This window comes from Manis javanica, chromosome 4, assembly GCF_040802235.1.
Source record: "Manis javanica isolate MJ-LG chromosome 4, MJ_LKY, whole genome shotgun sequence".
Classification (NCBI taxonomy): Eukaryota; Metazoa; Chordata; class Mammalia; order Pholidota; family Manidae; genus Manis; species Manis javanica.
Genome location: NC_133159.1, coordinates 11,620,910 through 11,642,321, shown reverse-complemented (window position 1 = coordinate 11,642,321; position 21,412 = coordinate 11,620,910). Strand labels below are relative to the sequence as shown.

General features: G+C 35.6%; 1 protein-coding gene across 4 annotated transcripts in view; it reads right to left on the bottom strand.

Annotated features, from left to right (window-relative positions):
• The window catches only part of SPEN (spen family transcriptional repressor), an 89,167-nt gene that overhangs the window by 58,254 nt on the left and 9,501 nt on the right, over window positions 1-21,412 (bottom strand). For 3 of the 4 annotated variants that reach the window (XM_017665936.3, XM_017665935.3, XM_036999944.2), the window contains exon 2: window positions 46-366. In XM_017665936.3, the coding sequence (XP_017521425.3) occupies window positions 46-245 (200 nt within the window). In that variant the 5' untranslated portion in view covers window positions 246-366. Of the gene's footprint in view, window positions 1-45; window positions 367-21,275; window positions 21,393-21,412 lie in introns of those variants that run through there. The other variant, XM_073233259.1, reaches the window with a different exon arrangement.

Genomic DNA, 21,412 nt, shown 5'->3' with positions numbered 1-21,412 from the left:
CATATCAAATATAAAATACCTGCCTACAGAAACCTTGGAACTTACCCATCAAGTCTCCGCTCATAACGTCCTTCTCGTGCATGAAGTGATGGTGGAGGACCATAAGCAGGCCCTCCACCACCTCCTCTGAACCCAGAAACCTCTCTACTACGAGATGCTATGGAAACTGTATCATCCAATCCCCGAGCAGCACTCGGAATGGTGCCTGGTTCATTATAATCCGTGCGTAGGTCTCTATCTCCCATTTTGTTGACAGAGTTATGAGCTTTCTGCGCACTTTTGATGTCCACAAAATCCACAAAGGCAGCCACTCCTCCTTCAGATCCCCTCTTGGGGAGAATTTTGACACTTTCCACACGGCCATATCTGGAAGAAATAAAGTCAACATTATTGTTGCATAGCAATAATTTTCCAAAAATAGTTTTTAAAAATTTGTTTTTAATTTTTAGACAATTTATGTTATGTATGTGGGGGGGAGGGGATGCAAAGTGACATTTAAAATGGCTTTTACATTCATAGTTTTCTCCCTTGGGACAAATATTTTTAACATTTAAAACAAATGTTTTAACGACATTATACTGCTCTCTTTCTTAAGGATATTTACTAAAATACCTTTCACCTTTCTAGAACACTTAGCTGAAATGAACCTCTCAGAAGTTTTTAGGAATTTTTATATTCTAAACAGGATATTGAACCTAAGACTGCTCAAAGTAACTTAGAAATCTTCAAAGATTTTTATTAAAGTAAAAACTATAACTAAAAATAGTTATTATACATATTTCACTTTACTTCATTATGTAAAAATGTACTGCAAAAAGAATTTCAAACACTTCTTGTATGAAGACAAAATTAATTCAAGCATTTTGTGCCCACTTATGACAGTCTAATTTTTAATGTAATTTTTGCTTTTTACTCTTCTTTTCCAGATTAAGAGAAAATTAAAATTTCTAATTTAGGTATAACTAATATAACTTTTTACTGAAATTAACCAATTTGAGAAAATCTTCTGATAGACCATATGATCCTTTTTATTTTTTGGAATAAAAATATTTTTTTATAATGCCTGTAAAGAAAAACTTAAGGGCATCTTTTATTTTTTGAAGCATATATGTAAGAAATATAATTATTTGGAACAAAAAAATTCATGAAAATTCTACAAATTTCATTAGGAACTAATTACTGTATGAACATGTTATTTGGCATTTTAAAAGAAAGGCAGGCACAGCATTTTTAAATATAGCCCTCTTAGTTGCTGACAACCCAACATCATAATTTTACACTTCCCCTTAAGCTGACATACGAAGAAGCAGAATTTCTTTTAAATCAAATCCTCTAGCATGATTCGAGTTACCACCTCTCACAAGGGAAACATGATCCTGAAGTTCAGTTTAATCATACAACTGAAGCAGAAGTAACAAAATTATGTGGTGTAAATGAGTTGATGAAAGGAATCTTTTTAATTTGGAAAAAACTGATAGAAGTTGTAGTAGTTTCTTTCCATACAAACATAAAAAATACCTTCCAATATTATCTGACAATGGACTTCTATTAAAAAATCTTACAACTCAACCCTTTTTTTAATAGGGAAAAACATTTCACCAAATAAGATAAACACACAGCAGATAAACACAGGAAAAGACACTCAAAATCATTAGTCATTAGGGAAATCAAAACCACGAGATACCACCTCACACTCACTAAGCATGATGATTATTTAAAGAAAAGAAAAAAAAAGAACATGAGTTGGCAAGGATGTGGACAAATTTGAAACCTGGAGCATAGTTAGGAGAACTATAAAAAAATGTAGCTGCTGTGGGAAAGTTTGGCGTTTTCTCAAAAAGTTAGGCACAGAATTACCATATGGCCCAGCAATTGCACTCCTAGGTATATACCCAAAATAACTGAAAAACTGGGGCTCAAATAGGTATGTGTACACCAGTGTTCACTGCAGCATTATTCACAATTGCCAGAAGATGGAAACAACCCAGTGTCTATCAATGGACGGATAAACAAAATGTGGTATATACATATAATGCAATATTACATTAAGGCATAAAAAGAAATGAAGTTTTAATACATGCCACAACATGGATAAATCTCAAATATCATCATACTAAATAAAATAAGCCATACACAAAAGGACAAACAGTTTATAGTTCCACATATACACAGTATCTAGGACAGGCAAACTCACAGAGACAGAAAGTAAAGTAGAGGTAATCTGGGCTCGGGGGTAGAAACGGGGAGTTACTACTTAATGGGTACAGAGTTTCCATATGGAATGAAAAAAATTTAGAAACAGATAGTGGTGATATCTACATAATACTATGAATGTACTCAATGCCACTATATTGTACATTTTTAAATGATTAAAATAATGAATTTTATATTACACATATTTTACTACTGCACACACAAAGCTTACCACTAACAGGGGGAAGCAGATGCCAACTCCACATCTAGAGAAGTCAGCAGCCAGAGAATAATACAGGGAAAACAAATGCTTAGGCTTAAATCCTGAATAATAAAGAGCTAAATGCAATTTTGAAAGAACTATTTAATGTACAGATTATGCACACAGGACAAAGTCAAATTGCACTCCTTCCTTAAAAGGGTAGGCTCACTATCCCTATCAGTATTTTGTAAGGAGAGAACATTGTGGAATCAAAGCACAAATTTATCTCCAAATTTAACAAAGGAGAAGTTGATGAAGCATTATAAATCTGCACTACTCTTCTACACTTAGAAGACTGGAAACTCTACTAAACTGGTTTCTGTTTGACCAAAAATCTTCAACATCAAAAAAAATTAAAATGACAAGAACTACCAAGTGTTGGTGAGAATGTGGAGAAAAGGAAACACTCATGCACTGCTGACTGGAATATGAATTGGTTCAGCCACTGTGGAAAACAATACAGAGGTTCCTTAAAAAGCTATAAAAAGAAATACCATATGATCCAACAATTCTCCTGGGAATTTACCTGAAGAAAACAAAATCACTAATTTGAAAAATATATGTACACCTGTGTTCACTGCAGCATTATTTACAACAGCCAAGATATGGAAGCAACTCATCAACAGATGAATGGGTAAAGAAGATGTAGTACATATACACAATGCAATATATAACTCAGCCATAAAAGAGAAGATCTTGCCATTTGCCACAATGTGGATGTACCTAGAGGTTTTCATGGTAAGCGAAGTCAGTCAGAAAAATACCATATGATTATATGTGAAACCTAAAAAAAAAAAAACAAAGAAGAAATAGACCCATAAATACTAACAGACTGCTGGGTTGCCAGAGGGAGGCGGGGTGATAGGATGGGTGAAATAGGTGAAGGATTAAAGAGGTACAAAGTTCAAATTATAAAACAAATTAGTCATAGGAATGGAAGTACAAAATAGAAAATAGAACCACTAATACTGTAATATCTTGTTATGGTAACACAGTAACTATAACTACACTTACCATAGTGAGCATTTAGTAATGTATATAATTAATAAGTCACTATGTTGTACATCTGAAACCAATATAGTATGTGTATAAACTAATTCCAATAAAATACCAAAAACCAAAAAAAATTAAATTGATTAACATACGATGTATTCTTCTAAGTTTCTGAGAATTTAAAAATTATCCAATATTAATGCCAGGTGTGCTGAAATGTTTAACATCCTTTCAACATCTACAATTTATGTAATAATAAGCACTGACCATCCTTAGCAGGTTCTTAAAGATTTCAGTGCGTTAATGGGCATCAGATTTTTCAGCTGAGGCAAATGTGATATAGCAGAGGACAAAGCATAAGAGTGTAAGAAAAGAGACTAGGCTTCTGATCCTGACTCAATTATTAATTATATAGTTTCTGACAGACACTGTCCTAGGCATTTGATGCAAGTCAGGGAATGACATAAAGATCCCCAGTCTCATGAAATTTATTTACAATTTTCAGTTCCCTAATGGGTGAAAAGTAGATTTCTCATATTCTAAACTGTTTTCATCAATTCCACAAGCAACTCATTCCATAATTTCCAAAGCAACACCAATTACATAAAGCTAAAACTCACTGGTATGCTAAAACCCAATGAATTCTCTCAGCAGTCCTTCTCTCCAGAAGGCACTGCATTCAACCCTTATTGGCTGGGTTGTCAGTAAGAATGCAATAATTAATTTTAATTCTAATGTTTGCAACTGACCCTACTAATAAGCAATGGCAACACTAGCCATATACTTCATTTTCACACAAGCCCACCTACTACAAAAAGTAATCCTCCCCAAGTCATTCTTGAAACATGACAATAGGTTCACTCCACTGATAATTCGTTCAATTCTGAATCAAAGTCCTTCGCCCAGTGAACTCCCACAGTTAAAAGATCACTTCTGAGTCTTTAATGATCACTAATATTACTACTCTATTTCCAGGTAAAGAGATCTCTTCTAGAAATTCAGATGGCCAACAAACACATGAAAAGATGCTCCACATCACTAATCATCAGGGAAATGCAAATTAAAACCACAATATTACCTCACACCAGTAAGGATGGCCAGCATCGAAAAGACTAAGAACAACAAATGCCGGCGAGGATATGGGGAAAGGGGAACCCTCCTACACTGCTGGTGGGAATGTAAGCTAGTTCAACCATTGTGGAAAGCAATATGGAGGTTCCTCAAAAAAACTAAAAATAGAAATACCATTTGACCCGGGAGTTCCACTCCTTGGAATTTACCCAAAGAATACAACTTCTCAGACTCATATGCACCCCAATGTTTATTGCAGCACTATTTATAATAGCCAAGATATGGAAGCAACCTAAGTGTCCATCAGTAGATGAATGGATAAAGAAGAGGTGGTACATATACACAATGGAACACTATTCAGCCATAAGAAAGAAACAAATCCTACCATTTGCAACAACACGGATGGAGCTGGAGGATATTATGCTCAGTGAAATAAGCCAGGCAGAGAAAGACAAGTGCCAAATGATTTCCCTCATTTGTGGAGTATAACAACGAAGCAAAACTGAAGGAACAAAATAGCAGCAGACTCAAAGACTCCAAGAAGGGACTAGTGGTTACCAAAGGGGAGGGGTGTGGGAAGGCAGGTGGGGAGGGAGGGAGATGGGGATTGAGGGGCATTATGTTCCGTACACATGGTGTGGGAGGTCACAGGGAAAACAGTGTAGCACAGAGAAGGCAAACAGTGAATCTGTGGCATCTTGCTACACTAATGGACAGTGACTGCAATGGAGTATGGGTGGGGAGTTGATAATATACGTAAATGTAGTAACCTCATTGTTTTTTCATGTGAAACCTTCATAAGAGTGTATCGATAATACCTTAATTAAAAATTTTAAAAAAGAGAGAGATCTCTTCTAAAGTTTCAACATTGTCCTGCTGTTCCAAGCAGAATTACAGGATTGTAAATGAGAATATCAATCCTCTTTGAAGAGGTATGCAATTAACCTGAACACCACTCATCTAAAACCCAATAAATATATCACTTTACAGAGATTATATATTTTATCAAACTGCCAATGGCTTTGTGTATTGCCCACTTTTCCACCCTTCTATGCCTTCATGACCAAGTTGTTCCTTATTCAAAAGCAAATGAACAATAAGTATGAAAAGACAGAATGTGAAGAGAAAATGAATACCATAAGGGATAAAAAGACCTAAGAGATGAATATTAAAGCTTGGTTGGGCTACCTGTAATAATAGAGAATGTTTACTTTGTATATTACATAGATTTAAAAATTCCTCTTTCGAACTCAGATAGCTGGGTCATAAATATATCCATTAGAACCACCAAACTGTCTGGAATTTTGCAGTAACATCACCTTATATAACCCTTTTATAGCCAAAAAATTTTATGAAGGAATTACTTATTTATAAATCAACTCACTTGATCTTATATTTAGAACAAACACTGATTTCCCCTCTGTGTCAGACCTCCACGGGCGACTGGAAATACCTCAAGTAGACCGAGAGACAGAATCCCTAGAGACTTAAATAGCACAATTTAAATCAGAGCTGACCATATTTTTCCTGTATAATCAAAGGTAAAAAAAATTTTTAATTTTTATTATGATAAAATATAAAACTGGCTATTTTAAACATTTTGAAGTGTACAAATTCCAATGCTTTAAAATTAATCGAAACTATTGCTTATCATCACAATAAAAGTAGTAGGTAAATCTACCTCATTCACACTTACTGATACCCCATACTTCAACACAGTAAATGTAGTGTATAACTCTGCATTATGTACTTACATTGTAAAACTCCTACAATTTGGACATAACTAAATAAGATGGTGATATCTGTACTACAGCATGTGTCATTATACAGGTTAAAACCAAAAGCAAGACTTAACTTTTAACAATTATCTAAATGACAAAGATAAATATAAATTGTTAGCATGACAAAGATAAATTAAAAGTTAATGGCCTCATTCTATCCAAGGACAAATACTAAAAATTAATATAAACTTACAGAAAACAGGGAGAAAATACTTACATATTAATATATCTGATGAGGAAGTCTTATATCTCAACAATGAAAAAGACATAAAACAATTTAAAAATGGGCAAAGGATAGAAATACACACTTCTCCAAAGATACACAAATGTCTAATAAACTTAAGAAAATGTGCTCAATAACATTAGTCTTTAAGGAAATAGAAACCAAAACCAGAAGGACATACCACTTTAAACCCACTAAGATGACTAAAATGAAAAAGATAACAAGTGATGATGAGGAAAAGGAGAAATCCAAGCTCTAATACATTGCTGGTGAGATTGTAAAATGATGCAGCCACTTTGGAAAAGTTTGGCAGTTCCTCAAAATGTTAAATTAAGAATAACCATATACTGGGAAGGATGGGTGGGAAGGGAGGGATAAGAGGGGGAAAAAGAAAGGGGGCATCATGATTAGCATGTATAATGTGGGGGAAGGCACGGGGAGGGCTGTGCAACACAGAGAAGACAAGTAGTGACTCTACAGCATCTTACTACACGGATGGACAGTGACTGTAATGGGGGTTGTCGGGGGGACTTTGTGAAGGGGGGAACCTAGTAAACCTAATGTTCCTCCAACTTGGTATGGTGATAGCTGGTACCTAGAATTATCATGTATATAAATGTTAAATCACTGTGTTGCACATGTGAAACTAATGTAATACTGTGTGTCAACTACCCTTCAATAAAAAAAAACAAAAAAACAAAAAAAACATAATGTTCCTCATGTAACTGTAGATTAATGATACCAAAATTAAAAAAAGAATAACCATATAACCCAGCAATTCCACTCTTAGATATATACCCAAGAGAATTGAACATGTTATGTCCACATAAAAACAAGTATAGAAATGTTTGTTGTAGTATCATTCATTCATAATAGCCAAAAAAAATGGAAACCAAATTTCCAAAAATTGCTGAACAGATTTTTTAAATGTTCTCTGTCCATACAATGAAAAGGAATGAAGTTCTAATACAGGCCACAATATGGAGAGACCTTGAAAACATTATGCTAAGTGAAAAGAAGCCAATAATATGCTGTATGATTCCATATATATGAAAGGTTCAAAACAGCCAAGTTCATAGAAACAGAAAAGTAGATTAGTGGTTGCCAGGGACTGGGGAGAAGGGAGAATGGGGAGTAACTGCTAATGGGTATGAGGTTTCATTCTGGAATAACAAATTAGAAAATGCTAATACCCTGAGATGTTTCTGTACCTGGAAGGATGGGGGAAAGAGTAGAAAAAGAAGGGGAAGAAAGAATGGTTTATAACAGTTTGCTGATTTGTGTTTTATCTCCCTGGCCCCCCAAATAAAATTATCAGTTTGTTGTACTATCTTGGGTCTAAGACTTTTAGCATGAGGTAAAATCCCTAGGTCATAAGGGAAAGGCCACATAAAAATTCCAGCTCCTCAACAGCAAAAATATAGTCAAAAGACAAGTAGGGAAAAATACATATAACACATGAGAAATAAATGATATAAATAAATAAACAAACAATTCTTAAAAATCAAGGGAGGCAGAGGCCCAAACAAAAAATGGACAAAATATCTGAATAGGAAGTTCTTCAAAAACTACACATAAAACACACCAATAGTAAACAAAACAAGCACTCAAAAAAGCTATTCAATTTTATCCAAATTTTTAAAAAAGATATTATGTAATACAAAGACCTAAATTTTAATAATACCTAAGTATTAGCCAGAGTATAAGAAAATAGGCACTTTCCATAACATTGTCTGTAGAAGTATAAATTAGAGAAACCTCTTAGAAAGACAATTTGATAGTATCTCTTAAGAACTAAGTACCCATCCCTAGAAATTCCATTCACAGGAATTTATTATACATGTACAACAGCACATGTCTGCAAAAAGTGTACAAGATTCCTATTGTAGCCCTGCTTCTAACAGTAAAGAAACAAAGCAACCACCATTCCACTTTCTAACTCTATGAATTTGGCTGCTCTAGGTACCTAATGTAAGTAGAATCATTAGCTATTTGTCCTCTTGTGACTGCCTTACTTCATTTAGCATAATGTCTTCAAAGTTCATCCATATTGTAGCTTGTGTAATTATTTCCTTCCTTTTTCTAAGGCTGAATAGTACTCCACAGTATGTATTCAATTTATCACACACCTATTAAGCACAGTGTTTATCCATTCAGGGGTCATGCATGTAGGGTTGTTTCCATCTTTTAGCTATTGTGACTATGTCTATGAACATAATACTTTCTTATAAATGAAAAACTACTGGTTCTAATTAGAGAGGGTTTAGGGTATCTTGAAGACTAAAGATAAACTTCATTCAACCGACAAAACCGTACTCATCTGTTTACTGAATCCATGGTGAGCCTAAATTCCTGTACATGAAAGCTTGATACAACTCTTGGGGAACAGGAAATGTTTTCAGTAAAGCCTTGAAATGCAAAATTCTTCAGATTATAGGCACCATTACTTCAGTGAAAAAAAAAAACAACTGCATACCAATCTAATGAGAAACCAGTTACTATGTAAAATTAATTTTTAACAAAAGGATAGCACTTGACTGATTTAAACCTCAAAGAATATCTAATTATGAGGAGAAAAAATTTCAAAGATTCTATGATCTTTAGATTATACCAGTTACATCAAAAAAAGAAGCCTGAGTATTAGAAAATCTCAGAAAGAATTCATAATGTACTTCTCCAGAGGGCAGGAGTGAAGAGTCTACACTCTAAGAATCAAAATATGTAGTAGAGGAATATATACAATCATGATGACGACTGCTAAATTGACTTTTGGACATCCATTCTCACAATAATTCATGAATAACTTCGTATCTGTGTCTCATTTACACAGTGCTTTTCTGGGAAAAACTCAAGTCTAGTTGTAAATAGAATGCAAATAATCATGATTAACCATGTCTTAAAGTAATAGCAGTAAATAAAACAGCAATTTGAAGAAAAAAAGTGAGGTAAGCTGATCAGAAAGGAAAGGCTAGAGAAAACAAAACTAAAGTAGCAGAAGCCAAGAGACCAAATAATAAGTTAGCAGAAAACCATATCAGGAGTCCCTGGTGTGAATGCACAGAGCTCTTTGAAAATGTGCTTCCTACCTGGCTTAACATGACTATTACTTACAGTACAATTGCTGAGAAGGTATTTATTTTAAACCTTATGACTTATGTGGGTAAAACTGTAACATTTCTAGAATATCTCGCTTGGTGTTAGTACATCTGCATATCAATAGGCACTCAGAGGTGGAGAGAAGTATGGCTTTAGTGCATTTGCATCATTCCTCAGAGGTGGAGAGTCATCTCCATATCAGTGGGTAATTACCTAGGCAACAGAGGGCTTATCTGTACTTGAGAGGGGAGGGTAAGGGCAGGTTTTGCTTCTGCTGGAGCAGAAATGAGAGAAGGCCCCAGACTGCAGTTTGTAAGGAATAAATGGATTTTAAACTTTATTTCTCCCTTTGACTGGTTTTGGTTTTTAGAGGTATTTTGCCCCTTCCCTTCCCCGGACTTACACTTACTTCGTAGTAAAATAATAATTTTAAAAAACGCTTAGGGAAATTTATGAATACTTCTAATATTTCACTTGACTAGTGACTTTTATCCTTATTTTCATAATATATTGTTGCTTAGATAGAATAGAATCAAGACAAAAATGTGATCCCACCTTTTTGTAATATACATAAATTCCATATTCTTTTCACACACCTCTATGAGTATTTTTGTAAAGTATTTGAAGACTACCTCTACTCACAGATTAAGGAAATAAGTTTTTCTTTTTCACTCTTCAATCTTAAAAGGTCTTTGGATTTTTCTACTCAATTCTACTGTTTTACAAACTTTTAAGTAAACATGCTTCTCAAAAAAGAACCCTGGCATAAAATCAATCCCATCAAATTGAACACTAAGTCATTAGTCTCCAGCCAATCATTCCTTAAACTTATTATATAGGCAAACTTCTCCAATCAACACTTTGAGTAATTATAATCTCCAGAACTAAAAAGCTTTTTCTACCAACAAAAAGCCTTTTAGGAAGAATCCTCAGAAAAACATTTAAAAACAAAATTTCCAATAAGATCAACAAAAAGGAAATCAAATATCATAACCCGGTGAGACCCAAAACTGGGATGAAAGTTCATTTTATGCATCTACTTTCAGATTGACAAAGCAAATTATGCTGAAAAGGAATGATCTGTGTCAAAACCATTGTGGAAAATGTTACTTTGTAAGAAGAGTAAGAGGTGTAAGTGACAAGAAAAACTAGAGTATATCCTTAGACACCTTAGATCAGTATAACAAAACACATTCACACAGTTTAATCTTTTTCAAAATGATCTGCAATGTAATTTAAAACTACTTGAAACTACAAATACCACTCAAATCTTGACCTAGGAAGGCTATTTTTGATTGACAAGCATAGCTGGTTAGCAGAACGATTCATTTCAAAGTAACCAATACAATACACCAATGTTTTGAAAGATAGCTTTACAGTATTTCTAGATATTAAGCTCTTTTATAACCCCAACTGACCATTAATACATACTATTTACATCTTTATAGCATTCCAGGCAGAGACCTTTATCTGTTATCAAAAATGACAGCTCTTAACAAGATTTTTTAAACTGAAAAGACCTTAGAAATCATATAATCCAACACAATTTTGGGGAGAAATGAAATGTACAAATTTTAGGTAATAAATGTGCTACTGAACTGTTAAAGTCTCTTAATTTATATACAGCATCATACACAAATTCAATTTTAGGAGCTCTCTATTAACTTGAGATTTTCACAAAGCTTGTTTTCTCTGATTAAAGCTGGTGGGCCCACCTATATAATAGAAATCAGTATCTATGTGCTTGAAATTCATTTCAGTGGAAGAATTCAAGCTGACTAAAAGGAATAACCTTAATCTAAAGATTCCATTACTTCTAGGGTAAAAATAGGGGAAGGGGGGATGTAAAAACAAAACAAAACAAAAACAGTAGAAACAGCAGTTCTAATCATGTAAGTTTACAGTGAAGAAAAAGAGAAGGGGGAAAGAATCAAGCCATTCACAGGACACTACCTTTGTTTCATTTCCTAGTCTTAACATGCTTTGGGGTACTTTACTTTTTCATCTAAACCTTTATATATCAAAGATAAAATCAGCACCTAAATACACTGCTAGCATTTTACTCTTAACCTAATGCTTTGTCTAAACCAATAGTTTTTACCCTTCTTATGCCACAGACTGTTTTGACAGTCTGGTAAAATCTATAAACCCTTTCCCAAAATAATAATAATAAAATGCCCAGGATTATGAAGAAAAACAATTATATTCAAATAGTTATCAAATATTTAAAAATAGGTGCACATAGGGACATACAGTAAATAAAGGACAAAAGGTGATGTTAAGGATACTACAGGAGAAACAATGTCATCAGCAAAACCCACACTGTAAGAAACTCCACAGAAAAAAATTAACCTGATTTCCAACAAATTAAGTTGAAAGGAGAGAAAAATTAAAACTTACACATTAAAAAAGACTCAAAGAGTCCGAATGTCCATTAAAAATAAACTATACTATCTTGACTGTGGTGGTAGTGGTTACAAGGATGACTACATTTCTCAAAATTCAACAAACTCTTTATTGTACGCAAATTATACTAAAAATTTTTGAAGAAATACATATGACAATTTGCAAACCTTATTAAGAACCTGTTTTTTAAGAAATTTTAACTGCAAACTTGGAACATTAAATGAGTATCTGAAAATATTGACTGGGCATTTAAAATATCTTTGAACAGTCCTGATATTCTGGAGATAAATACTGAAACATTTACGGATAAAATGTCTGGGGTCTACTTCAATATAACACAAACTATACAAACTCCAGCATTCTAAGGCTTGTGCCAAGGAATAAGGGTTGTAATTCATTAAGGAACTCCTTGGAAGGGGATCAAGGGTAGGGCAGAGACTGATGGACAGTGCCTGCATTGGGGTATGGGTGGGGACTTGATAATATGGGTAAATGTAGTAACCACATTGCTTTTTCACGTGAAACCTTCGTAAGAGTATATATCAATAAGAGTATATATCAATCATACCTTAATAAAAAAAATTTTTAAAAAAGAGTAGTGCAGAGGGAGAAGGAAAAGAAAGTTGAGTGCAGCCACTATGGAAAACAGTATGGAAGTTCCTCAAAAAATTAAAAATTAAACTACCATATGACCCAGCAATTCCACATCTACATATTTATCCAAAGAAAATGAAAACACTAACTCAAAAAGATAAATGTATACATCACCATGTTCATCACAGCATTATTTAGAATAGACAAGATATGGAAGCAACCTAAGTGTCCATCATTAATCAATGGATAAAGATAAGGTGGATATATTCAATGGAATACACTCAGCCATAAAAAAGAAAGAAATCTTGCCATTTTCAACAAGATGGATGGACCTTAAAGGCATTATGCTAACTGAAATAAGTCAGAAAAAGGAAGACAAAATACAGTATGATCTCCCTTCTATGTGGAACCTTATAAAAAAAAAAAGCCGACACTAAGCAGCTCAGATACAGGGATGGTAGTTGCCAGACGCAGGGCATGGGATGTGGGCTAAATGGGTGATGGGGGGTTCAAAAGGTACAAACTTCCAGTTATAAAATAAGTACATCATGGGAATATTATGTACAGCATGGAGACTACAGTTAATAATACTGTATTGCATATCTGAAAGTTGCTAAGAGACTAAATCTTAAAAGTCACGATTACAAGAAAAATCTTTTTTAACTATGAATGGTGACAGATGTTAACTAGATTTATTGTAGTGATCTGGTGATTGCTTTGCAATATATACAAGTATCAAATCATTACGTTATACACCTGAAATATGGAGAAAAGAAACCTTGAGGTCAACAAGGTTTTGTGAGGTAAGGCGAAATTTTGCCAAGATACCACACAAAATGAGTGACTGACACTCAAATAAATGAGTAGTGATAATTCCTAGTATTATTCCTAAGAAACTAACCCTCTTATGTGATTCAGTATATAGTAAAGCTCAGACTGATTCAGTGATTAAGCTCATGTAATGAAGTCAGTGGCTGAAGTAGAACCAAAACTAAAATTTTAAGAGTCGGGTAGCTCTAAATCTGCTTTAAAATGGCACCAGAGGCAGGCACCAGACAACTTCATTCACAAGTGTCTCCCATGAGAGAAAAAATTGAGGGCAAAAATATTCAAGTCACTTCTAGTCCCACCTTCCTTTCCCAGCCCCACCCTCCCCACCAAATGTTGGTTTCCAAAAAGAGCAGTTTGAGAGGGAGGGGATGTGGTACAGAGGCATCAGGGGAAATGTGACCAGAGGTGGCAAAGGGGTTGAGTTACTAGTTACATTGAGAACATAACTGACTGAGTAAATAATACAACTGAACCTTGAATAACATGGGTTTGAACAAGGTGGGTCCACTTATACACAGTTAATTTTTTTCAATTAACTACATTGGAAAAAAATATTTAGAGATTTCCAACAATTTGAAAAAATATTTTCTTTTCTCCAGCTTACTTTACTGTGATACAGTGTATAATACATATAACATATAAAATGTGTGTTAAATCGACTCTTTATGTTACAGTAAGGTTTCTCCTCAACAGTAGGCTATTAATAGTTGTTTTTGGGGAGTCAAGTTATATACAGATTTGACTGCACAAGGGTTTGGCACCCCTAACCCCAAGTAGTTATGTTTTGGGGGAGTCAAGTTATACACAGATTTGACTGCACAAGGGTTCAGCACCCCTAACCCCAATGTTGCTCCAAGGATCACCTGTGTACTGGGAATAATGAGAGTCAGGTTTCTCACTGTCTGAGAAGGGATTTACAAACATGGAAATGGGAGTTACAAAGAATCCTGATCTGTGAACCTACAGTTTTAAAACATGATATAGAAGACATGTGTATATATGTAAACATATGTGCATATAAGTATATACACATAACACACATACAAGTATATACACATTTTTAGCTCTGTAGCAATGGGTAAAATGAGCACGTAGATTTCGGTTTCTAAATACCATCCTACACTAAAAGGAACCAGGGCTTCTTAGAGAAATGGCTAATTCCAGGATGAGGGCAGGGAAAGTACAAGATGAGCCCTGTTATGCCAGAAATAAACAAATGCTTAAAGAATGATAAGGAAATAGCAAAAGAACACAGTAGCCAGTGTGAAGAAGCTCCCACTGGTCAAATCTAGGACAATTCAGGTAGCCCTGGACTAAAAAACCCAGTGAAACAAACAGAAACCATATGTATAATATGGAAAGTTCTTACCTAAAGTAGGAATACATGTAGAAGGAACCCCAGTAATATATAATCATTTGGCAACGATCACAGTAGTATATGTGCAAGCGAGGGTTATCAATGGATACTACGGCTAGTAATACAGGCTTGATGATGGAAGAGACTATCGGTGATTAGTATTAGACTATCTCCGTACAAAATGCCAATCAAACACAAAGGGGAAAATGGTGAAGACACTAACTGGACTAGGTGATCAAAGTTAACAAACATCACCAGATGGATTAATGCTGTTTGACTTTTTACATGATACTCTGAGAAAGGCATAGAATCTCTTCTGTGGTATTCCTTCCAAGAATTCATGACCTAATCTGCTCATGAGGTAATATGGACAGTCTTAGGTGAAGGGTCATCCTGCAGAATCAAAGACCTAATGCTGTTTAAGACTATCAGGCACATGAGAATTAGAGTAAGACTGATGATGCTGCTCCAGACTGAGAAAACACCAACCATAGGCAACCCATGGTACTGGCTAGGATCCTGGACCAAAAAGGGGAAAGAAGCATTGTTAGGATGACTGGCATAATTTGACTGGGGTCTATAAATTGCGTAGTGCTGTGCCAATGCTGATTTCCTGACTGGGAAGACTGGTGGTATAATGAAGGAGTGTGTCCTTGTTTGGAGGAGATATGCACTAGAGAATTTAGGGTGACAGTATATCATGCCAGAACAAGAAGAGGGTAACAAGCAAATGTGGCAAAATGTTAACAACTGAGGAATGTGGGTGAAGAGGCTGTGGAAATTCTTTATACTACCCCTGAACTATTTCAGGATAGGCCTTTGTTCTGGTTTATCAAATGCCATCTTTTCAGAGAGACCTTTGTCAGCCCCATGCCCCTTACTCTTCCTCTCCTTGGCTTTATTTTTCTTCATAAGGCAAGACAGACCACAGTTGATGGGTGTAGGGGCTGAATGATGGCTACATGAAATTCATTTAATATTTTTCTACTTTTCTACTTTTCTGTAATTTCAAAATTCAAGGTAAAAAATTAAAAATATATCTACACATATAGCAACACATATTGGTCATATAGTAATATATGTGTCTTTATTAATGCATTAAATAGAAGTATCTAGCAGCAGATCTGAGAGCTACTATAATTTACAAGTTGTGATGAGCATGAGATCTACAACTGTAACATGAATATTAAAATACATCTATTTGTGTTGGTGAAATCACAGGTGCTACTTAAGCTGCCATGTTGGTACTATCACGACACTACTACCTTATAATTGAAGGAAATACTGAATTCTGATCAAGAAGTTTAGTGAATATAAAGATATAAAATTTTCCCACTCAAGTTTAAGTACCTCCTCCTAAATTCTGATCTAAAAGGTAACAGTTTTCACTGAAGATTCTAATATCCTATTGATACAATAGTGATAAACTTCTTAAAATCTTATTTCTTTTAGTCCAAGGTGACTTTTAAATAATCTTGAATACAAAAAAGAGCCTTTCCTGCAAACAGCATGATTTTAAAAAATTAATGATTGAGACAAAGAAATCCACCACTCACCAATTTACTGATTTACAAAAGACACAAATCATTATATGCCAAATGTACTTTTGTAAAATACAATGTTTTTAAGAAGAGTACAAATGTCCTAGTTTTTAAATCAAAGGAATAAAATGAGGTAAAGTTAAAAAAAAATCACTTGAGACAACTTTAAGACTCAAACTAAAAATGTATTTTATGTAAAAGCACATATACTGAATGTAAACACTGTAGGAATGTAGCAGTCAAAGAGAATACAAGGTATAATCAGAAAATAATTTCATTTGTCAATGTTCTCAAGTAACCCAAACACAGACACAAAGACACACATACTCCTAGAGTTTAATGCTGGACTAAAAATAGCACCTGGACAAGCAACAGAACAAATAAGTGTTTCCCATTTTAATTTCCCCACAAATATTCCTTCACCGTAAGAACTGGAGCAATTCCTTACATAATAAAAAATTTTAATATATGCTATGTCAATTCATCTCTATACTCAAGATGAAATCCTAATTAAAACCAAAAATTCACTAAATTAGGGTTTTATAGAGACATTCCATTTGTGAGGTGTTTTAGATATTTATAATTTTCAACTTGGCAGATAGAGACACACGTAGAGGAAAAATCTGAATATTGCAATAACTTAAAATTATACCAAGAACATCTTTTCACTGCAAAGCATATTTCCACATACTAAAAACCAGCTAGATATCACACCAAAATTTATGGTTTCTAATAAAATGATTAAACATTCTAATTGGTTTCTACAATAGAGCATACTATCTTCATTCAAAATATGAGTAGCTGTAAGGCTAACAATAATGTTAATAATAAATAAAGATAAAACAAATAGTAAAGGCTGTAAGCTTAACTATGAAAAACTGTTACTTTTAATCTCTTGTTCAACAGGCTAATGAATGTGCTTCAAGGTACTGAACAATATTTACTTCAAATCATCCAATAACGAAATTCAGGAGCCCAACTTTAATGAATATAAACAAGGTGTTTTCAGACTACAATGTTCACTCTAAATACCGTACACTAGTTAACAACAGTTCAAACACTAGAGATTCTTAAAAGTCAAAGCAGAGAAATACATAGTCTCCAACTGGAGTGCTAGTTTTCATGAAATATTTCAAATTTTGTTTTTTTAATTTAGGCAAAATTTCAAACTAAGGGATAAGTGAGACTTGGAAGACTATTAGGGAAAGCTTTCACATCACCACTATCTTCACAACTCTTCCCAAAGCGTTAGTGCTCACAGGGTTAAAAATGTCTCACAAATACCAGTCTGTAGTCTCTTCATAAGCGTACCAAACAATACAATGCCTGAGCAATCAAGACTCTACAAGAAAAAGACTCTACACAAGTGAAACATCATCATTTGTCCTGGTACTGAGCCCTATGCTGTCCAATCTGCCAGAGGCATTCATTCTACTCAGGAAATAAAATACAACATTTCAAGCATTCTGTATCAATTTTCTAATGCTATTTTCTCAAGATAACTCTGCATTAAAAAAAATTTTTTTAACGTGTAAAAGCCTATCATAAAAATGATATTCAAAACTGTAACTTTCAAACCAGAGGTGTTTCTGCATAGAAACTGGCGGGGCTCAAAAGAGGAAATGGTGTAGCAATGATGTAGGCCACGGTGAGTCAAATTTGTTTAAGTCTAAAAATATCTCTAGTTACAGAGTATGTAAGGACAAGGAAACTCTTCCATATTCTATACTATGCCTGAAAAGTAGGATATTCAAATAACATGTACCACATAATGTATACTCCAGCTATTTAAACCCAGGAAAATCATCATGGTAAGACATTTAAAATTAGCAAAAGCAAAATACATTTTTAAATGGGTCTCATTTTTAACAATTTTTTACACGAGCTGCTACCTTTCATATTGCAAGAACCTTAATATATGATTTATTTAATAACTGAAAATAAATGACACCGAATTTTATATTCTTTAAAGGGCTCTTTTCATGCATGCATTCTAATTCAAGGAGTCGCCTTTGCACACACCTCTCCTCCCTCTTACAACTAAGACAGCAACCAATTGTTGTATAACTCCTCCCTTCCCCCTTCAACACAGCTAACATACAAAGGAAAGGACTTTATTGTGCAAATTCAGTCCCGGCTACAGATCTTTGTTAAAAATCTGATTCAAAAACAGTCCTCATCTAATTTTCTTCAACCAGCATATTGAAAGCTATAAGATAATGAACACAATAGATGTATTCTTATTGCAAGAAGGTAAAGCCAAATTTTGAAAATGCTCTGACTTTGTTTTAAGGGTTTGGTCTCTTTGGCACAGAGGGAAAAAGCCAAATGAGCACCCTTCCCTGAATCTATTTTCTAACAAAAACACTGATCAAAATATAAATAATAAAAAAAGAATTGGCTCTGACCTTTCCCACCCCCAAAATGACTCTAAGCTGCCCTGCTCCCAAAGCTCTCTCTTAATCTTTTTTTTTAAATTCAAACACCTACTGCAAAAGCCTAATCACCATTAGAATATTCATTTTGAAGATGTTTTATATAATGTATTCCCAGTATACACCTCTTAATCCTGTAAAACAGTTATTAGTTAATGTTGTAATCAGCTAGGGAAAAGGGTAAAAACAGGCACTTTAACCTCAGTTTTAACATAGCTACTATATGGTTTTTCTCATTCTGATTTCTAAAAGACACCAGAAGTGAGTAATCTTACATTTTTCTTGCAGAGCCATCATTTGGTACACCTACCTTTTTATCCCTTTCATTTACATTACTCAGATTTAATTCCCCTCCCAGTAACTATCATACATTTTACAAAACGTTTTCTACAATAGTGATAAAAGGCCTTGGATTTATCCAAACAAGGTCTATTTTAGCTCCATAGCTGTATCAGCAAGAACATTTCTTGTATATGTTTAAGGATAAGAAACCAGAAATAGAGATTACCTGTTGGGGGTGGGAGTTGGAAGGGGAAGATGGGAACTGGGAATCCCAGGGTCAGGGGTGAAGGGGAGATTTTTCTCTGTACACCTTTCTACACTCTTTTAACAAATAATAATGTACTAGCTGTTCAAAGAACTATCTTAAATTTGTTTAAAATTTTTAAGTTACTTTTAAAAATGTCTAGGGGGAAGTATGTTCTGCATAGTCTAATAAAAATATGTTTTCAGTATCATCTGCTTTTGCTCTGCAATAGGCAAGATATTCCTTTAAATGCAGCCGTGAGCAATACGCAGCTAGGCCCTCTTCAATACAGTAACGTTCTCCAGCCCGCGGCTTTCGAAGGCAGTTCTTATCCTCCGCCCCCCTCCTTCCCCTGTGCATTCTGAGATCTGCTCTGCTGATTCCCACATAAAGTGGGTCCTGGCCGCCATTTTAGAAAGTCATTCACACAAGCAGGAATGCAGCACCATATACTTAAAAACCTTCCAAAATTCCCTTGGACGATTTTCCCTTTCCTCTCCCTTAACCTCTCATCTTGCAGAGGGGTCAGACTCCCCGCGATAAGCATGCAGTGTCTCTGGGATCTGCATAATGCGAAACGACATGTCTGGCCACTTAACACTGAAGAGCAAATAGAATGCTGCAATGCACGTGTTTGCACGGCGGTGCACACAAATTTCCCAGACAGTACCATAAAATACACAAGGAGATAAAAATGAGCACATCTAACTTGAAAAATCTGCACCTAAAGGCTTTTTCCACTAAAACACTTCAAGTATACAGAGTGGGGGGCTGGGAAAGGGGTGGAGCAACGCCGGGGAGAGAAAGTTCCCATCTGATTCCCAACCGGGCCCGAGGTCTCTCTCCCCTTCTCTCACTGGGGCAGAGGCGAGGTTGTGCTCCCTGCCCCTCGCCTGGTTTCTCAGCACAACGTAGTAAACACCGGGCGAGTCCCTGGAAGCGCGCCTCCCCCAGCGCTGCGGAGGACAGCTTCAGCACGTTATGAATGGCTTCACTATTCCCCGCTCCTTTTCACACGCGGACACGCGCAAGCGCGCGCTCCACCGGCGAAGATTTAATACCCCAGTAACAGCAACCACCGACAGAATCAATGATCCTCCATTTGAAAGAGCGGTGCTCTGCTACCGCTGCTTCCATTTCCTTATCCAAGCTGCTGAAGAGCGAGCGACGCAACCTATTTTTCCCATGGTGACTCACTAATAAGGGCGCTCCATAATTTCCTTCACTCACTTGGTAGTAAGAGGAATTAAGAGTAAACCAAACTTAAAACCTTCCAGAATCTTGAATATCAGAAGAAACAGTAATATTCGAGGACAGAGATTTGCTAGTCCTTCTCAATTTGCACCAAGTGTAAGTAAGTCGTCATTTTCAGGACTTACTATTAAAGACTCTGTCCGTTATGGTACACATAACTTCACAAAGAAAACAAGCCCCAAACGCGACTAAATAAGATGTATCGGGAACATTCCTATATTTCACGGACAAAAAAATACTCTGGCAAATTAAAAAAAAAAAACAGATACATCTAACCTTGAAAAACTGGCACGTTCCTCATCATTGATTAAACAATTCTGAGTAGGAGGGAAACCATTCTTTTCAAGGCGGCTCTTCAGGGCTCACGCCAGCGGCCGCGGAGACAGGCACCCCGGGGCCTCCCAGCGCTGGAGTGAGGGGGCGACCCTCCCGCCTGAGGTGGGTCTCCCACTGCAAGCACTTGGTGCCCATCCTCCTCCTCCACGGACCCCAGAAAGCTGGAAGGCAGGCAGGCCAAAGAGCCGAAAGAGGCGCGCCAACTTGTTTTCAGACATCATCCTCTACCCAACCCCACAAAAACAAGGGGGGGAAAAATCAAAACACGTATTTTCGTTTGCCATTTCCATTTAGTTTCTAGGTCTGTAATCCCGTGAGAAGTCCTTAGAACGTGGCAGCCTCTTCCCGTTCCGAGAGGTTTCTACGTTACACCTACCAAGACTCTTGTTTTTGTATAACCTTTCCTCTCGCACAAAAAGCTCTCTAGGTCAGACATTTCCACGCGTCCGCAGGGCGAGGAGCGGGAGCTGCTGCGGGACTCCGGCCTTGGCCGGGCCAGGGCAGGGGCTCGGA